This window comes from Plasmodium vivax, chromosome 13, assembly GCF_000002415.2.
Source record: "Plasmodium vivax chromosome 13, whole genome shotgun sequence".
Taxonomy (NCBI): Eukaryota; Apicomplexa; class Aconoidasida; order Haemosporida; family Plasmodiidae; genus Plasmodium; species Plasmodium vivax.
Window position 1 is genome coordinate 239,752 of NC_009918.1, and position 17,767 is coordinate 257,518.

At 45.1% G+C, this 17,767-nt stretch overlaps 3 protein-coding genes across 3 annotated transcripts, besides 10 other annotated features; 2 read left to right on the top strand and 1 right to left on the bottom strand.

The window, feature by feature from the left end:
• Positions 1–879: 879 nt before the first annotated feature.
• Positions 880–905: a microsatellite.
• A 651-nt stretch (positions 906–1,556) lies between these two features.
• PVX_084375 (hypothetical protein, conserved) lies at positions 1,557–3,653 on the top strand (the record flags this gene model as incomplete). Its single annotated transcript, XM_001616492.1, has 1 exon — positions 1,557–3,653. One exon carries the CDS (start codon positions 1,557–1,559, stop codon positions 3,651–3,653), a length of 2,097 nt encoding a protein of 698 aa, XP_001616542.1.
• A 93-nt stretch (positions 3,654–3,746) lies between these two features.
• Positions 3,747–3,771: a microsatellite.
• Positions 3,772–3,979: 208 nt separating this feature from the next.
• On the top strand, positions 3,980–7,458 carry PVX_084380 (hypothetical protein, conserved; the record flags this gene model as incomplete). The annotated part of the gene is made up of 4 exons (XM_001616493.1): positions 3,980–4,584; positions 4,731–4,793; positions 4,958–5,173; positions 5,305–7,458. The coding sequence occupies exons 1-4, from the start codon at positions 4,483–4,485 to the stop codon at positions 7,456–7,458; spliced, it is 2,535 nt and encodes an 844-aa protein (XP_001616543.1). The 5' UTR covers positions 3,980–4,482.
• Positions 5,172–5,195: a microsatellite.
• Positions 5,248–5,349: a microsatellite.
• Positions 6,619–6,709: a microsatellite.
• A 1,126-nt stretch (positions 7,459–8,584) lies between the features above and the next one.
• On the bottom strand, positions 8,585–16,600 carry PVX_084385 (hypothetical protein, conserved; the record flags this gene model as incomplete). Its single annotated transcript, XM_001616494.1, has 3 exons — positions 8,585–15,406; positions 15,615–15,667; positions 15,835–16,600. 3 exons carry the CDS (start codon positions 16,598–16,600, stop codon positions 8,585–8,587), a joined length of 7,641 nt encoding a protein of 2,546 aa, XP_001616544.1.
• Positions 10,009–10,041: a microsatellite.
• Positions 12,639–12,673: a microsatellite.
• Positions 13,350–13,371: a microsatellite.
• Positions 13,920–13,947: a microsatellite.
• Positions 15,689–15,709: a microsatellite.
• Positions 16,601–17,767: the final 1,167 nt, after the last annotated feature.

Below are 17,767 nucleotides of genomic sequence, written 5' to 3' on the forward strand. Positions count from 1 at the left end.
GAAGGCCGATGGGGGGGGAAATCGTTTCTCCACCGTTGCTTCCTCCCTTTTTACACGCTGGTCAGACGTTTCCCTTTGAGGCAAAGGGGGCACAAAAGGGTAAGCTGCGAATAATGAACGGTGAACTTATAAATGTGCAAATGCGCCAAGCACGAAGTGGCTACGAACTTGCCAAAGTTGCACATGCCCAGCTCGCTCATGTTGGTCTTCCCCCTGGAACACGTTAAAAAAGGCCACGCGAAACATTTTAACCCTTCGCATGCCAAGCAAAATTTCTCCATCGGAAGGATGGCCCCCACATGGTGATGATACTCTTACGTTGAATGGGGCTTGGCCTGGAAGTGGAGAGGATGCCAAATTATTCTTACGCGCATACTGTACCAACGTAAACAAAGGCATATGTGCCCCCAGGCAGTGGTGCCAGACTTTGGCTTCAGTCACACGCGCCGCGACCCTTTTTCCGTTTAGCGCGTATTACCACCGTGTAAGTAAAAATGTGTGGTCAACGTATTTTAAAAATGGCTACCATTTTGGAAAAATTAGGAGAGGCTCATTGTTCAGCGTCGAACTGGACTCTCCGTTCGCAAAAAAGATTGCAATTTGTGAAAAGAGGAAAAAAAAAAATAGCCTTCATTTTCAATTTTCCTCCTCCATTTGGTACTTCTCATTTTTCACCTCCATTTGGTGCTTCTCATTTTTCACTTCAATTTCTTACTTCTCATTTTTCACTTCAATTTCTTACTTCTCATTTTTCACTTCAATTTCTTACTTCTCACTTTTAACTTTTCGAATTTTCGCCACGCCCCCGAAAGAGCAACGCGAGCATGCGGATCACGTGCGCGGGGGGGCAAACGTGAACATACACATCCGTGTATGCGCATACACGCTAGCGCAACTCAGTCGCAAGGGGAACAGCCATGTGCTATTAGCTCCAAAGGGGGCGATCACACCTTCACAGTTAGCGCGTGTAATGGGCATCCACGTTTTTTTTTTTTTTTTTTTTTTTTTTCGAACCGGAAAAAGGGACGAACACAAAAATTACAATCACACATACGAGTGTTTTACCACGTGTGCTGCGATGTATACACTCTCGAATGAGTATGTTTGTCCCCCCCCTTTTTCTTTTCTTTTTAAGTATCTTCTAATAAATATGTAACATGAAAATAAACAAAGGATGAAACGATAACCCACTGCTAAGAAAACTGCGCCACCAATTCGCCCCCTCCCAGATTTGATCATTATTTTATTACGTACACACCCGTGCGGCATAAGAGTATAATTGTGCATTTTGGCAAACTTCTGGCACGCTTTCACCGCATCGGCGCTTTACTCTGTTCGTCCGCCCGTTCAACTATTCCCGATTGGGCAAAAGGGAGGCAAACAGTTCCGACCCGAATCGGCGTAACTGGGGAGGCGCGGCACACACCTTTTTTGATAGCGCCCGCTTCGCTCGGGTAAGCGGTGAAGCGGACACACGTCTAAACTTCCAAAGGGCGAACACCTGCCACACATCACCATCGCCGGTGATCCGCCCCCCTCCCCCACCGAGACACAAAATGAAGGAGGCACAGAAACCCATCGTAGAGGTGAACGCCATCAAGGGCTACTACAAAAAGACATTCACCAACGAGCTGCTGCTTTCACTGCAAAAGGAAATAAACGTAGAAGACCTGCTGTACTCATACAACTACTATTCCAATTTGCTGACGGAGGATGACAAATTTGACAATGAAGAGGTGGGGAGTGAATACCTGAAGAGTGAAGACGAACTGGAGGAGTTACCGCCCAGCGGGGGGGACAAGAAATATAAAGTAAGGAAAGAAGATTCGGACGAAGATATGATCAATTACTATGACCCAACTGTAAGTGAAGAATTGTATGAAGAAAAAATCGAACAAACATTCGAATATTTGGATAATTTTTTAAAAGCATTTTATGTTCCAAATGATATGAACAAGTCAGGCGAAATGGACATAATAAATGACGTAGTGAAAAATTTAGTAATCGAAAAAATAAATGATGATGAGTATAAAATTTTGGATATGCAGTGTGAAAAATCCCAGATATATGAAATTACGTTAATCATCATTGCGTACATTATTAGGAACATTTTCAGCTTAAGTTTGGGAAGGAAAATTATATTTTCCAACGAAAAAATGACCAGTCTGTTGTTAAGAGCGTTGTATAAGCAAAATATATATATACAAATATTCACTTTGAAAAATTTAAAAAAATATATGATGGAAGATGGAGAAAGTTTGCAAGATATCCACTTAAAAATGATTAAAATCTGCATCTTCAGTAAATCTCTCTGCTCATTCAATCGCTCCAACGAACTGGTACAACTTTTGGTGAAAGAAAATAAACACGTGAGTGAAATTTTCGATTTGTATTTTTTAAAAAAACTTAAAAAGTCATTGGAACATTCGGACAATGTGCAACGTCTGCGATTGCTTGATCTCATTTCAGAGTGTGCAAATGTAAACAGCCAACAAATTTGCGACATTTTTCGAACGAAGAAGAAAAAAAAAAATACGACTCAGGAGAGTGACGAACAAGACGGCGGTACGTCTGACCAGGGGGAAAAGGAAGAAACACACACGGGTGGGGATGTATCGCCCGCCACGACCAACACAGATGATGTCGCCATCAATTTGGAAAACTTCACCTACGATAGCGAGTACGAAGAAGGGGAATGCACCTATGATGACATCTCCTTTGTAGGAAAAAACTTAGTAGAGGAAGAAATGAAAAAGCACAATGTACAGTTAAGTCAAATTTGCAAAATGATAAAAATTAATGTATACAAATATTTACATATGATATACCAGAAGGAAGATTTACTGTTGAAAATAAATGTGCTGGAAATTTTCTCCAAATTTGTGCAAAACGAGTACTATAGTGACAGCACGGTGCAAAACTGCTATTTTCTGCACACCGTCTTGAAGGATCTCCACAATGCCGACGACGAAGTCCTCCCCCTGAGTATTCTCAACTCGCTCATTTGCTACGCCAAAATAAGTTCGCCTCTTCTTCATTTTATAATCAACACACATGATAATATTCTCATGAAGACGATCATTTGCTATTTGACGAACGATTCCACCCACGGCGGCAGTAACTCCAACGTGGAAAAGCTAATTGTTGGCATCAAATCCTTTGGCTATTTTTTTTCACTCAAGGAGTCTAGTCAAGCTCTTGTAAGTCTGAACCCCAATGCACACCTTACCGTAATTAATAACATAAGCACACACTCTCACACGAATGTTTTAAAGCACGCAATAAACATTTGGGTAAAAATTTTACCAGCGGAATGCATGGGTGCCGAATGGAACAAACAACTCATTCACGATGTGCTCTTCCAAAAGGTTATCACAATATTGAAAGAAATTGATGACGAAGAGGTTCTGATAAATACGTATCAAGTGCTCAAGGTAATGGTCCCCTACAGCATTGCAGATTTTATTATACAGGAACAGTGGCTCATTAGGACTCTCCAGAGCAGCTTTGGAAACAACAGCTACGAGCTCAAGATGAGTAGGTACAACTTTTTTAAAGAACTCTACGAACTTAACAAAATTACCATAACGAATGATGCCTTCGCGGATAACTTCATCAGCAACTTCTTGGAGAAGGTCCCCAAGAGGTATTAGCCCCTTCCTCACGTTCGCAATTTTTTTGAAGTTAGCCCACCAGAAAATGGAAAAATAGAAAATTTTAAGTTACGTTTACTTCCACTCTCAGTGTACATCTATGCAGATGGAGAAACGAAAAAAAAAAAAAAAGGAAAATGAACAGTTAAATATTCGTCAAATGTTATCCCATTTTTGTACCGCTTTACAAGTGTCTATTTTTTTTTTTTTTTTTTTTTTTTTCTCAACCCTACCGCCATTTTTAAACACCCAATTGGGTGACCTCCAACTTGAGTTTACGAAGCGAAAAAATTACGCTGCGCAAAATTGTGCCTCTAAAATATTGTGCTCAGTGCAGCGAGAGTTGCCACTTAAGGGTTTCGCGCGCTTTCTCTATGGAAGTATGCTAATAGGGGGGAGACTGTCCCTGCGCCCCTACGTGCGTCTACTTTTTGCGCGTGCTGCGGATGGAAGTGCGCTTTTAAGGCCCCCCAGGGAAAAGCAGCGAAGTGGTGAAGCGGTGAAGCGCTCAGCAGCGAAAGTCGCCCTTTTGACGAACCCCTTCACATATACACGTTTATGCATACCCAGGGGGGATACCACTGCCCCCGCGCATGATCCACGTACTGGTAAAAAAAACGTCTACATGCTGACGCATGATCACATGGGTGTGCCTCACCAGTGCTCCTTCCAGTTCCACGCAAACTAGCTGTATAGCATCCCCACGCAGAGTTGAAAGGACACCCGTTAGTCACCCCAAAAGGGAAATGCAAACCGGGGGGAGGAGAACCCCCCACAAGAATAGGATTTAGCCAAATTACCCAACTGTGCTCAATTAAGACGGGAGAAAATGTCTTTGGAGTTCTGTTCGGACGAGGCCCTTCAGATAAAATGCTCCTACCTGATAGAAAAATATAAAAAGAAGCTTCAAAAGGTGAAGCAGCTTAAGAGGGTAAGGAATGAGAAGGGAGGTGGGGGGAGAAAAAAATGTAAAAATGATTGCATTTCCAGAGGAAAAGCTTATAAAGAAAGTGACAAATTATTCAAAAAGATGAGCACCCAAAAACGTGGCTCGCATACAATTCTACCCACCCGCAGGAACTCAAAGCGTCGATCGAGAAAAAGAGGAAAGAGATCTACATGGACAGATACTTTCTCAATGTACGGAAGGGAACTGCACCCGATTTAGCTTGCACGGGGAGTGCAATCGCTGAAGCGAGCAGAGCTAGCTAGTGAATAAAAAAAAAGGTGACACTACCTACATAGGTGATGCCATTTTGCATATGTATGCTTTCCCTCTCGCGATGTTATGCCCCCCTTTGTAGAAAGAAAAAGAGCACCTGTACAGCGAACTAGCCAAAGAGAAAGAAAAAATCGAAATGGAACACCTCGAAAAAACGAAGGAACTGTACAACAGCTACTTTGCAGATATATTTTTGTACGAGCAGGAATACTACCAGTGCATTTATAAGGTGTTTAAAAATTTGCTGCTCAAGAAGGAAGAAATTGACAACAAGGAAAGGCGCGTTCTGAAGTTGCAAGTGAGAGGGCTAACAGAGGGGACATTTTAAGAAAAAAAAAAAAAAATGTGGGGCTTTTGACCTGCTCATTTTCGCTAGCTGGCGACTCACCATTTTGTGTAATTTTTTTTTTTTTTTTTTTTTTTTCCAAGGAACACGCCTGGATGACGCTTTCAGACAGGAACGTAAGAGGAGAGATAAGCAAAAGGGTGAGCAAACAGGTAAGCGAAGAGGCAAGCAAACGGGTAAGCGAAGAGGCAAGCAAACGGGTAAGCGAAGAGGCAAGCAAACAGATAAGCGAAGAGGTTAACGTAAAGGAAAACACACGCTTAAACGCACACTCAAACGAATACTCAAATGCAAATGCAAACGCGGCGGACGAAAGAACAACTCGACGCCCCGACGGGGACCCGATCAACCACCCGCAAAAAACGGAGCACACCCAACACGACAAACATTTCGACATAGACCATTTATGCGATTTGAACATTAACGAAATTTACCAAAGCATCATCCTAGACCAAGGAGAACTTGCACACAAATTCACCAACGAAGGTGATGAATTCTCTAAGTCGCTTATGAGGGAGATTCAGGCGGGGATCACCCCTCCCCCGTTTCTGGGTGAAAAGGACGAATTTGGCAGTGAACAGTGTAGCAGTGTGTCTAGAAGGGGAGAAAGTGACCAGGGGGAGGAAGGAATAGAAAAAAGAGACACGTGGAAGGAACAGCAATTTTTGGAACCGAGTTCACACGGAAAAGGGGGTGCCCACACGGAAGAGCTACGTAACCCACTCGAAATGGAAGAAAATTCCGGGGATGAAGAGGCGATCCAGAAAAATGTGCCCCCTTCGCGTGGAGAAATTGGGAAAACGGACTGGCACGCAGGAGAGGGGAGAGAAGATGACAAACGTTATGTGCAAGATGTGCGTTGTAGGAATGGCGGGGTTGAGTGGGACGACGCAATTGAAGATGCCCACTTGAATGCCCACCTAGGTGAAGCAAAAAAGGCTCCCCAGCGTGGAGACGACGAAGAGAGCACCATTTCCAAATCGGGCGGAACAGAACAATGCGAGGGGGTGGAAGAAGATGGAGAAGAGGGCGAAGTGGGAGAAGTGGCGGAAGTGGAAGAATATGGAGACGTAGATCCCGGCGGGAGCACCCATTTCGCTGACCAAACGGAAGAAATAAAATGCTTGGCAAATGAGGAAACGCGCAAAGGGGAAGAAGATGACCCATTTGAGTACCAACCAAATGGTAATGCAGCATACACAACTAGCGAACATTTGGACTCTGCAGTACATATGCTCGGAGAAGAACCCGGTGGACGGCACCGACGCAGCGCCATCGATGTTAATGCACTGAGCGACGAAGCTAAAGAAGGACTACGAAATAGCGACCTTTTTGAAAACAGAGAGGTGGGAAATACGAAAAAGGATAACGCGGAACTGGACCAAGTGATAGAAAATAACATAGACTTTAACATCTCGAGCTACTTCAGTGGAAGCTATGACGACATCGCTGACTGTGAGGTATTAGGGAGGGTCGACGAGGGGGCGGTTGCACTGCACGGTGATGCCGCCGATGGTGCGGCGGATGAAGATGACGATGCTGCTGACGATGCCGATGCCGCTGCCGATGCCGATGCCGCTGCCGATGCTGCTTCCGAACCGGGGTGTAACATGATCCAAGAGCTCGATTCGAGCGCGGATCCGGAGATGGGGGACGCGCAAAATGTGGAAATCTGCACAGTAGGGGATCCCCCCAAGCAGATAAATCCAAACAGACAATTCGACCTCGAACTATATACCAACCAAACCGATGAGATAAAAAAAGAGGAAGACCCCTCCCAAGGAAACAACAACCCAATTGCCCCCTTCAACGAGCACATTAACAGCTTCTACAATGAATATGAGCACATGAGAAGGTTTAATGAAGGCAACCACAAAATCCAGTCATCCATTTTAAATACGCTGTATAGTTACCATAACGAGTATTCCATTCCGATAGAGAAGATGCAAACCTTTGAGAATTACGTGGAGGAAATTGGCCAGCTGGAGAATTACGAGCGTATCTTCAGCTTCATCAACGGAGGGGCTGAGCAGCAGGCTCGCGCGGATTGTGACGACGACCCTGATGGTACCCCTCACGTTATGACGAAAAAAACTGTGGACAGTAAGGCGAACTCCAATTTGGGCCTACACACAGTTAAAGAGCTGATCAATTACGTGAGTGCAAGCGGCAAGGGGGACGAGACTGACAAAGGCGGCTTCAAAAAGAAGAAGCAGAAGCAGAAGCGGAGAGAATGAAACGGCGCTTCAATCGGTGTAAAGAAAACGCCTCCTTTTATTTGTCCCTCTGTTGACATATTTTTATATGCACATTTTTTCATACGTACCCACGTGGGGGGAAAAGGCGCGCTTATACGGGCATGCCTCTTTTTAGCCGAGTGGTCATTCCGCTTCCCTCGCGAAAATGACTCCACGGGGAATATGCCCTACGGCGGGTTAACCTCCAAAAGGTGTGTCCAGCTGCCCAAAAGTGTAAACTTTGTTGCTATTAAAAGAGTGTGCTTCTACAGAGGGGGAGAACCAAAGCCGGGGACGGCGGCAAAGGAGGTTCCCCGCTTGAGAGCTCCCTCACTTGTGCCTTCCTCCTCTCCAAGGAGACGTCTTAAACCTGAGCCAATCTTCAAACGGGGGTGCGTTTGTCTTAAAAATGGCACACATGAGAGAACGCCATGATTAAAAAGGAGCATACACATACTTCATAAGTTTGGAAGTCATTAATTTAAGAAAAAAAAAAAAAAACAACACGAAAAAGAAAGAGCACAGCACAGCATAGCAAAGCGCAGGGAGAACATGCATAGGAGCAAAACGCAATGTAGTGAAACGCAAAATTGGGAGACCTAAAAAAGTAAAACCTAAAAATGTGAAAACAAATGGTTTTATCACTTAAAAAAGGTGCTACAGGCAGCACGCTTATATCTTCTTTTTTTTTTTTCTTCTTTTTTTGGAGTGCACTCTCTGCTTCAAAATGAGACTCCTGCAGAGGCACACTTGGGCTGCTCATCTGTGCATGTGTTAAATGCGTCACTACGAATGGGCAGGGTATTCCATGCCGATTGTTGGCACGTCGGGTTGTATGGGCACATCTGAAAGCACAGGTGTGTATGATGCATGTATGTATATATGCGCCTGGATGGCTGGCCCTTTCCTCAAATATTTATGACCCTGATTTCCTTCCCTTGGCCACCGCCAGTTACTCCCATGGCGCGGCGCATTCAGGGGGACCTACACAAGGTGGGCACTTGGCCTCGCACTGCCACATCGAAACGTCTTTCCACCTCACCAGGTGTTCCTTCTCAACAAGTGTTCCCTCTCACCAAGTGTTCCCTCTCACCAAGTGTTCCCTCTCACCAAGTGCTTCCTGCTCTCACTTCTTTTTGGCCTTGTTCATCATGATGGACTTGTTCAGCAGGGTTTTGTCGAGCTGCTCGATTATGCTGTTGCCGCCGCCGCCCGCGGTGCCGAGCTCGCGCCCATTCTGCATGCCCTTCATGAATCCCTTTATCCCCACCAGGTTGGCGTTCTTGTTCGCGCCGCCGTTCGCACCGCCATTCGCACCTCCCTTCGCAATTCCCTTCGCATTATTGCTCGCGCTCCTGTGCACGTTCCGGTTCGCGCTGGGGTGCTTACCCATGTGAGCGTTTGCATTGGCATTCACATTCGCGTTAACGTTAACGTTGACGTCTCCGTCCGGCCTTCTCATGTAGGCAGCGTTTCCCTTGTTCTCACCCGGGCCAGCTTCCCGACCAGCAGGGGTCCCCCCCTGATCGAGAGGTTTACCGCTTTTATCATAAAAGGGGTGCTTCTGCTCATTTGCGTTTAAAGCAAAGCTGTCTTCGTAGAATTCCTGCTTCTTACTCCGCATGTTGTGCGTCATATCATTCCTGTAGCTTGGGGGTGCATTCTGGTCGTTGTCATAGTAGACGTTGCTGCTGTTGTTCCTCGTCTTGAAGCTGCTTCCATTTCTTTGGGCGATGGAATTCGAATTGAGTCTTCTGCAATTTTCTTCACTTGAGGCGAAGTTATTTCCCCTCAGCACGTTGCTGTCACTGCTGTAGCCGTTGTCTGGCATCATCTTTACGTTGGCCTTCTTTTGGGGGGATGTCTGCAAGGGGCGATTCGTAGCGTCGTAACCGCTGCTGTATGTGCCACCTGCATACTCGTGGGTGTAGTCCTCCTCGTACCCACCACCCCCGCCTGGCTTCCCCAAACTTTTATAATCATACGAATCATTTATATTTCTACTGTTTAGCGATTTCTCCATGTTATGATAGAAATCTTCACTTTCCTTTTCGGCGGCCCCCTTGCCGGCATTGCCGTAGTACTTGTCAGACGTTACGTCCTCCAGAAATTCGTTAAAACTGCTCTCCTTTTTTATCGAGTCGTTTTGTTCGTTGTAGTTGAGGAAGTTGTCCCGGGGGTCCGCGATGGCTCGATTGTCCGCGGTGCTTCGATGGTCCGCGGTGGCTCGATGGTCCGCCTGCTTGTGCAGCGGCGCCTTCATCTTCTTCCCACTTTGCATTAGGCTGGACATGTGGTTTATGGACTGCATGTTCCTGTTCACGAGGTTGTCTATCTGGTTGAGGGGGACTAAATTTTTCCCACCAACGCCGGCATTTCCGCCCGCATTTCCACTTCCACTCCCATTCGCCTTCCCATTTCTGCCCCTATTCTTGCCGACCCGGTCGCTGCCTTTCCCTGTTGGGGGGAACCCCCTCGGTAGGTCCTCGCCCCCATGCACATGGCTGTTAATTTTATGCAAATTGTCATTGATGTTATTAATGTTGCTGTTTATGTGGTCCACGTCATCGTTAATGGTGCTGATATTTTTGTTAATGGTATCAATCCGTTGGACGTCCTGCTTGGGTTCTTTAGTCTCCACATAACCGCGATAGTCCTCCCCTTCCTCTTCCTCCTCCTCCTCCCCCATCATCATCACGTTGGTGTCTCTTTGCTCATAATTCGTTAGCAGCAAATCTCCATCGTACTTACCATTCTGCTTGTTTGAGAAGTTCCCGTAGTTACTTTTCACTTCTATCAAATCTGACTCTATTAAATTGTTGACGTTTAGGGAGGCCAGCATGTGTTCGCCCTGCTCTTGGAGTGGGTGCTCCTTGAAATTCATCCTCGAGGCGCTCTTCAAGTTTGAGGCGAACGTCAAGTTGCTGTTGCCCATCTTGATGTTCGTGCTCAGGTTGTTAATGTTGTAGCTGGTGTGGCTGTTCCGGTTGTTCCGAGGATAGCGAGCGTCGCGATTGTCCCGATTGTCCCGATCGTCGTGACCGTCGCCGAAGGCGCTGCGCTGCCCCTCGTGCTGCCCCTCGTGCTGCCTCTCATGCTGCCTCTCGTGCCGCCCCTCGTGCCGCCCCTCGTGCCGCCCCTCCTCACCGTAGCCGTAGTTGTAATCGTAACTGCCCTTCCCCGCCGCGCTGCTGCCGCTTCTCCCCTCCTGGGACGCGTAGCTCTGCGCCTCCACCTTCCCCGAGTCCTTTTTATAATGCCTGTTGCCTGGGCCACCAAAGTAGTCCTTGTTCGCATCAGCGTTCTCTGCATACTCGTTTGCACGGCTATCCATCTCGTTCGTCAAATCGTCGGCAACATTGCCAGGCATATCGTTGCTGTTCACCACCCGGTGGTCGCCATTCAAGCCGAAATTACCCACTTGGTGGAAGGGCTCCTTTTCAAAGTTGCCTCTCGATTTGGTACCTGCGTTGCCCATGAGGGGGACGCTACCCGGGTGGTGGTTCTTACTGGAGTTGTTGTTCCTCTCCGAGTAGTGTGCCCCGTCGGAGGTTAGCGAATAATCGGCTGTGTGCTTTCTACCGTAGGTAGACACGTTGCCGCCCCCTTTCTCGTGAATATGACTGTACGAGGCGTCCACCTGGGGAGCACTGCTGTCGTACGTGGCCGTCCTATTTAACCCCCCATGCTTCGCATCTTTCGCATCTTTCGCGTTTTTCGCATCTCTCCCCTCTTTCGCCGCTTTCCCCGCTTTCCCCGCTTTCCCCGCTTTCCCCGCTTTCCCCGCTGCATCGATCCTTGCGTCACTGTTGCCCACCCGGTCGGCGGGGTGAAACTCCTCCGACAGCCCCAAACCGTTGCCGTTTTTATATTTCAAAAAGGGCTTGTTCTTGAAGTTCTCATTTATCATGCTGTCAATGTACTGAATGCTATTATTAATTTCTAAATTGTTGTAATTAAAATTGATGCTTTTCTTTCTGTTTCTCCTTCGGATGAGGTCTAGCCTGTTCTTGCCAATAACTTTCACCTTGACTCTGTTCTTGGAGTTGCTGGCTCTGGACAAATTCGAGCTGAGCTTCCTGTTCTCTAAATTTTTGAGAGATATGATGGCCCCCTTTCCGCTCTTACTTCGGCAGTTCTGCAGCTTATTCAGCAGGTTAATCTCGTTTTCTTTTTCCTTGAGCGATTTTTCCTTATTCTTCAACTGTTCATGTAAGAGCTTTAGCTGCTCTTGTATGAACTCGGTATCCTTGTCGTGCTTCTCCTTCATGAGTAAGAACTGCTTTTTCTCCGCTTCCAGGCTGTTCCTATCTATCTGAATGACTGTCTGCTCGTCGATGAGCTCCTTTTCTTTCTTCTCGATCATTTGGAATTGCACCTCCTTTTGCTTCAAGCTATTTTTATAATTGACTAACTGGTCCTTAACCTTTTGTAGTTCGTTTTTTTTTTCCTTCAGTTTTTTTTCTCTCCCCTGTAGCTTACCACTGTACTGCTTCAAATCGCTGTCAAACTCGTTCAGCTGCTCCTTCTTCTTATGCAGCTCGTCTTCGTTTTTTTTCTGCTCCTTTTCCTTTTCGATGAGGTTGATTTCTTTCGTTTTCAAGTCCTTATCATAGTTTAGCAGTTCTTCCTTATTCTTTTTAATTTTTTCTAATTGCTCATCAAATATTTTTCGCGACTCCTCTACCTGCAGTTTGTCATTATGTAGACTTTGCTCTCTCTCGTCTAGGTCGAATCTCCTCTTCTCCATTTCTTCCTTCTCCTTCTCGATGCTTTCCTTTTCCTTGTTCAGATCTTCCTGCTGTTGCGATAAGTTAATTATTCTAATTTTTATATCATTTTCTTCCTTTTCTTTGAAGTTTTTATAATTTTTCAGCTCAATTTCGATTTGTTCCTTCTCCACTTGTAAATTTTCCTTTTCCAGATTTAGCTTTTCTTGCTGCACGTAGAGCTTGTCTTTCTCCTCCTCGATGTCAAGGTACACCCTCTTTTTGAAGTTCTCCAGCTCTTCCTGCTCCTTCATGATGAGGTACTTCATTTTGCTTCTCTCCTCATCCAGCTGTTCGTACTTTTTCTGTATGCTCTCTTCGTACTTCTCGCACTTTGAGCGGAATTCCTCCTCGTATATCTTTTTCTGCTGCTCGAAGGAGTCCCTATCTTTGAGCAGTTTTTTCCTCTCATTTGCAACTTCGTTTTGCAGTTTGTTGGCTTCCTCATTGTATTTCTTTTCCAGCGCTACTTTTTCATTTTCTAAATTTTCTTTGCACTTCTTTTCGACGTAAGCTTTGAACTTGTCCTTATCCTCCTCCATACCTTTTAGCATGGCTCTCCTTTCATTTTCTACATCCTCCCTCATCCGTTTGTTTTCCTTTTCTACGTTATCTAGCATGGCATTTTTTGTCCTTTCCATATCCTCCATCATGATCATTTTCATCTTGTCTACATCCTCCACCATGAGCATCCTTTCCTTGTTCAGCTCCTCCTTCATGTAGCTTCTTTCATTTTCTCTCTCCACCTCCAAGTGTTTTCTTTCATTTGCGAGTTTCATTTTTTCATTCTCCAATTGGTCCATCATTTTGATCCTCTCATTTTCTAATTCCTTTTTGCTTTTGTTAAGCTCATCGATTAGCTCGTTGTACTTATCAATTCTGCTCTTCAATTCGTTCTCCTTAATGAGGTTGCTTCGCTCATTTCGCCTCAGCTCCTCTTCCTTATTTTGCAAATTGCTGTACTCACATTCGATTATTTTTTTCTTCTCCTTTTCGAGAGAGTCCAGTTCCTTCTTCAGCATTTCCAGCTCGTTTTTCTCCTTCATGTTGAGCATTTTTTCCTCTTCCAATTCTTTTTTATCATTGCTTAGGATCTTTTCCTTTCTCTCAATATTTTTCCTCTCATTTTCAATTTCCCTCTCCCTCTCTTCCATTTCTTTAATTTTTTTGTTAAACAGCCCGAACTTCTCATCATATTCGTACAGCTTGCTCTTACACTTATTTTCGATGGTGATGCATTCGTTCATTTTTTCTAGCAACTCCTTCTGCGCATTGTCATATTTGCTCTTTATCGAGTTGACGTATTTTTCCTTCTCCTCAATTTCGTTTTTCTTCTTATCAATCGTTATTTCTTTTTCCTTAATTTGGGAATGTATCTTGTCTATTTCTTTTTCCTTCTCTGCTAGCATTTCTACTTTCTTTTCAAAGTTGTCTTTTTTTTTTTTGAAAAGGTTTTTTTCCGTTTCGAGCATCTGTCTCCCCTCCTCCATGTGCAGCTGCAGTCGAGCCATTTGCTTGCTCGCCTGACACACACACACGATGTTCTTGATGTCGTTTTTTTTTTTTATGTTCTTATCGAACGAAAACAAATCTTCGTAGTTGCTGATTAGCGGCTGCATTTTGTTCTTTTCGCTCGTCACGCACACGTTGTAGCTTTCGTTCCGCTCGTCCGCGAACGCTTCTTTCTTGTGCAGGTAATTCCCCCCCGCTTCGTTGTTCGGGGTGATGTTTCCCATGTTGCTCGCGTTGCCCACGTTGCCCATGCCGCTTACATTGCCCACGTTTCCCACGCCGCCTATATTGCCCATGTGCCTTTTCCGCAGCTCATTCAGGTCAAAGTTTCTCAGGCCGCCCACCTCGTGACTGCTCTTCTGGTTAGCGGCGTGGCTGGCGCTGCGCTGCTCATCGGCGGTATTGCCGTTCATATGAATAGCGTCGTGTGCACCTCCATGAGCACTTGCCTGTGCTGCCTCATAGCTGGGCTTGGCGCCCGACGACTCGTGTGCGCCTGGGTCACCTGGGCCATTCCTCGACAAAAGGCCATTACTGTTGCCGTTTTTTAACTGCAAATATTTTTCGTAACCTGAAATGGGGCCCGACTCCCTTTCGTTGTAGTAGGTCACCTTCGCCTGCGTGTCATCAGCGTAACCCACATAATTGCTAACTCGGTCTACATCGTGTCTCCCCAGATTCACGTTCGTCGAGCTCGATCGTCTGTGCTGAGAGTTCTTATAATCCAAGTGCAGAGCATTTTTATTCTTGTAAAAGGTATTATCTGCGTAATGTTTCTTCAGGCTATTCAATCTTGCGTTGGATCTGCTTCTCTCTTCATCGCTATTTTTGCTAATGTTCATCAGATTTTCCAAAATTTTTTGCTTCCTACTACTCACGTCGCTCTCGTTGGTGGCTGCCTTATGTCTGGCGTCGCTGTTGTAGTTATACCGGTTGGTCATTTGGGACTCTCTTTCGGCGGAGCCTTTCTTCTCGCCTGGGAAGTTCTCCTCCCTCGTGCTTCTGTTGCTCACGGTGTGGTTCGCTGCGCCGTTGTTCGCCATACCGTTGTTCGTTACGCCGTTGTTCGCCATACCGTTGTTCGCTACACCGCTGTTCACCACACCGCTGTTCCCCGCGTGGTTGGAGTACATCTCGCCATGATCCTTCCTCGTCTTGCTGCTCGCCCTTTCATTCACGTCGTGAACATGACTCGGGAGCTCCCTTTCGTACAAGAAATTATTTTTATACTTTTCCTGCAACTCGATTAGCTTATTTGAGTCGTTATAAGCAGACAAATTGCTATTCAACTTTTCTATGTTATTATTATATAAGATGTTCAGATCTACTTTATTGGTATTGCTATGCTTTGGAATTTCCATAGCTGCTGAGGTGTACCTGATGTTATTTTTAAATGCCATTTGGTGATCGTTCGCGAGATGGTCCTTGTATGTTCTGTTGCTGTAGGGGAAGTTGAAATTTGCCTCATTACTGTCTTCATTGTTTCTCTTAAGGTCTTCATTTCTGAGGAACATGTTTTTCATTTTTGCTCCCTTCAAATGGTCCATGTAGTCTCCATCATGCATATTGTCTTTGTACATTTCGTAATTATTCATTTTTTCGTCTTCTTTCTTTATATCTTCGCAGCTGCCCAAAACTGCATTGTCGTTATCTTTTTCTTTCGCGTCCTGGGGGGTTGGAGGGGAAGTTTTTATCTGTGTAGCGTCTCGCAGTGGGGACTTCAGGGGGAGTGTACGCACATGGAGCGGATCTGCCCGGGTGACAGTTCCCACAGCAGCATGTGCGGTGAAGCGGTTCAAACAGGTGCACCGCGATGCGGATCAAACAGGTGCACCGCTATACCGTTCAACCATGCTGCCATGCAAAGGCACTTACCGCGCCTGAAAATTTGTGAATATTTTCGGAGCCCTGCCTACTGTGTGTGTGCTCTGCGGAAAGGGGGAAATCAAAAATGGTGTGTGGAATGTGGGGCAACTCTGGGGAACTTCCCCTATGTATAGAAAAATCCATCCATACTGTCTATTCAGACGAATCCCATACAAACGGGAGGCGCAAAAAAAAAAAAAAAAAAAAACTACTTTTTTTTGTTGCCTACTTTTGTTAGATCTGTAGAGTGACTCGTACATCTCCAAGTCCACATGCCTATTTGTGTTTATCTCTCCAAGTGCATAAAACTTCCTCTTTGAACTAACAGCGTCACTGCAGTTCCGGTTGGAGGAACTGTAACTAGGTGCCTTATTATGAAGCTTGCTACGCTCATTTTTAAAGTTATAATAGTTATCCCTTTTCGCGTTATCTGCTAGAAGGTGGCTTCTATTCGTTGTATGGGAGCTATTTCTGTCGAACAGTCTGCGCTTTACTGCCGACTTGTCATTGCTGTTTGACTGTTGCCTAATTCTCCCATTCGGTTCACTACTTTTTGTAAACAACTGTTTGTACTTATCGATGAAATTTGTTCCATTTTGCATAGAGCCCTTTTTAGCGCCGTTAGCGCGTTTGCTACTTCGGTATGAGTGGTGACTGCTTACTTTTTCTTTATCCCTCTCTTCCGCTTCGGCTTCCTCTTCCGCTTCGGCTATCTCTCCCTCCTCGTCTTCGCTTCCTCGTTCTCGTTCTCTTTCCGCGTCCGCCTCCGCTTCTGCCTCTCCTTCCGCTTCCGTTTCCGTGAGGGGGTCTCTTTCCCTTTCTCCCCTTCGTCCGTCCACGCGCTCGTTATCTGTGCTGGCGTAATTTAAAAGGTTGTCATTTTTGTACTTATTTTTTATTTGCTCAATGGTTTTGTTACTCTTGCCTATTAAATTCGCGCCATTCTCAGTTAAGTTACTTGCATACACACCACTACTCCTGCTAAACGTTTTCATTCTATTTGCTGTCTTACTTTGTCGGTTTACGGGCCGTGATGCGGCCAAATGAGGAATCTTGCGCGTTTAAGGAGGGCGTGGAGAAACGGAAAAAAAAAAAAAAAAGGGGGAGAAGAGACGGAAAAGGCGAAGAAGATGGAGAAATGCGATTCCGTGTCCTATTAACGGTGATCGTTTTTCTCCTTCTTTATAACTACGTCATAATTCCAATATAATACATTTCAACTTGGGAAAATGCAAAAAAGAAGGGAAAAAAAAAAAAAGGCATAATGGCACGCAAACGTGCAAACAGCTAAACCATTTAACCTATTTTTAAAACGCAAAATAACTTGTATGCCTTTTGTTGAAAAAAAAAGAAAGGGGGTAAAACTGAAAACAACTTTTGCGCACATCAATTATTTTCATTTAAAAAGTTTGTTCAACGTGTAAAAGGTGGAAATACGGTAAATTTATGCGCAAAAAATGTGTTTTAAAAAAAAAAAAAAAAAGGGGGAAAAGAAAGAGAATAAAAAATGTGGTTGTGTAAATTGCTACGTTATAACTGAATTTTAACGCATTTTCAAAATAACGCATACGCAAACATGTTTTGGTAGTTATTCGCCTGCGCGATTTACATTCCTGCGTTTTTAATGCCGGTTTTGCATTTCGCCCGCAGTTGCAATTTCGCTTCCAACCTCACAGCCGCAGTACCAGTCGCAGTTCCTACTTGGATTTTTTCGCTACTTACATCGTTGAGCGTTTTAAAAGGAAAAACGAAAAAGAGAAGTCTACACGTGTAAAATCGCGGTGAAGAAACACCATGCGCATAAGTAGCCACCTGTTGGGTGTATTTGCCCGAACTGGTCACACATGCATAATTGCGCATGGAACTGCATACACGTAATGCTACACTAATGCTACACTAATGCTATACTAATGCTACACTAATGCTACACTAATGCTACACAAACGCTACACGCGCGCAGCTGTGCGCTTCGAAAAACATGTAAGCATACACATGTATCCCTCGCGCGTGGGTGTGCGCATAAGTACGTATGTATGCACGGATTGATTCGTGATAGTTCCCTTCACACCCTTAATGGAGAAAATAAACAGGGTGGAAAAAAAAAAGGGGGAACATAAACCAATCGAAGAATTAATAAAACTTGCATCACTCACTTTTGAACG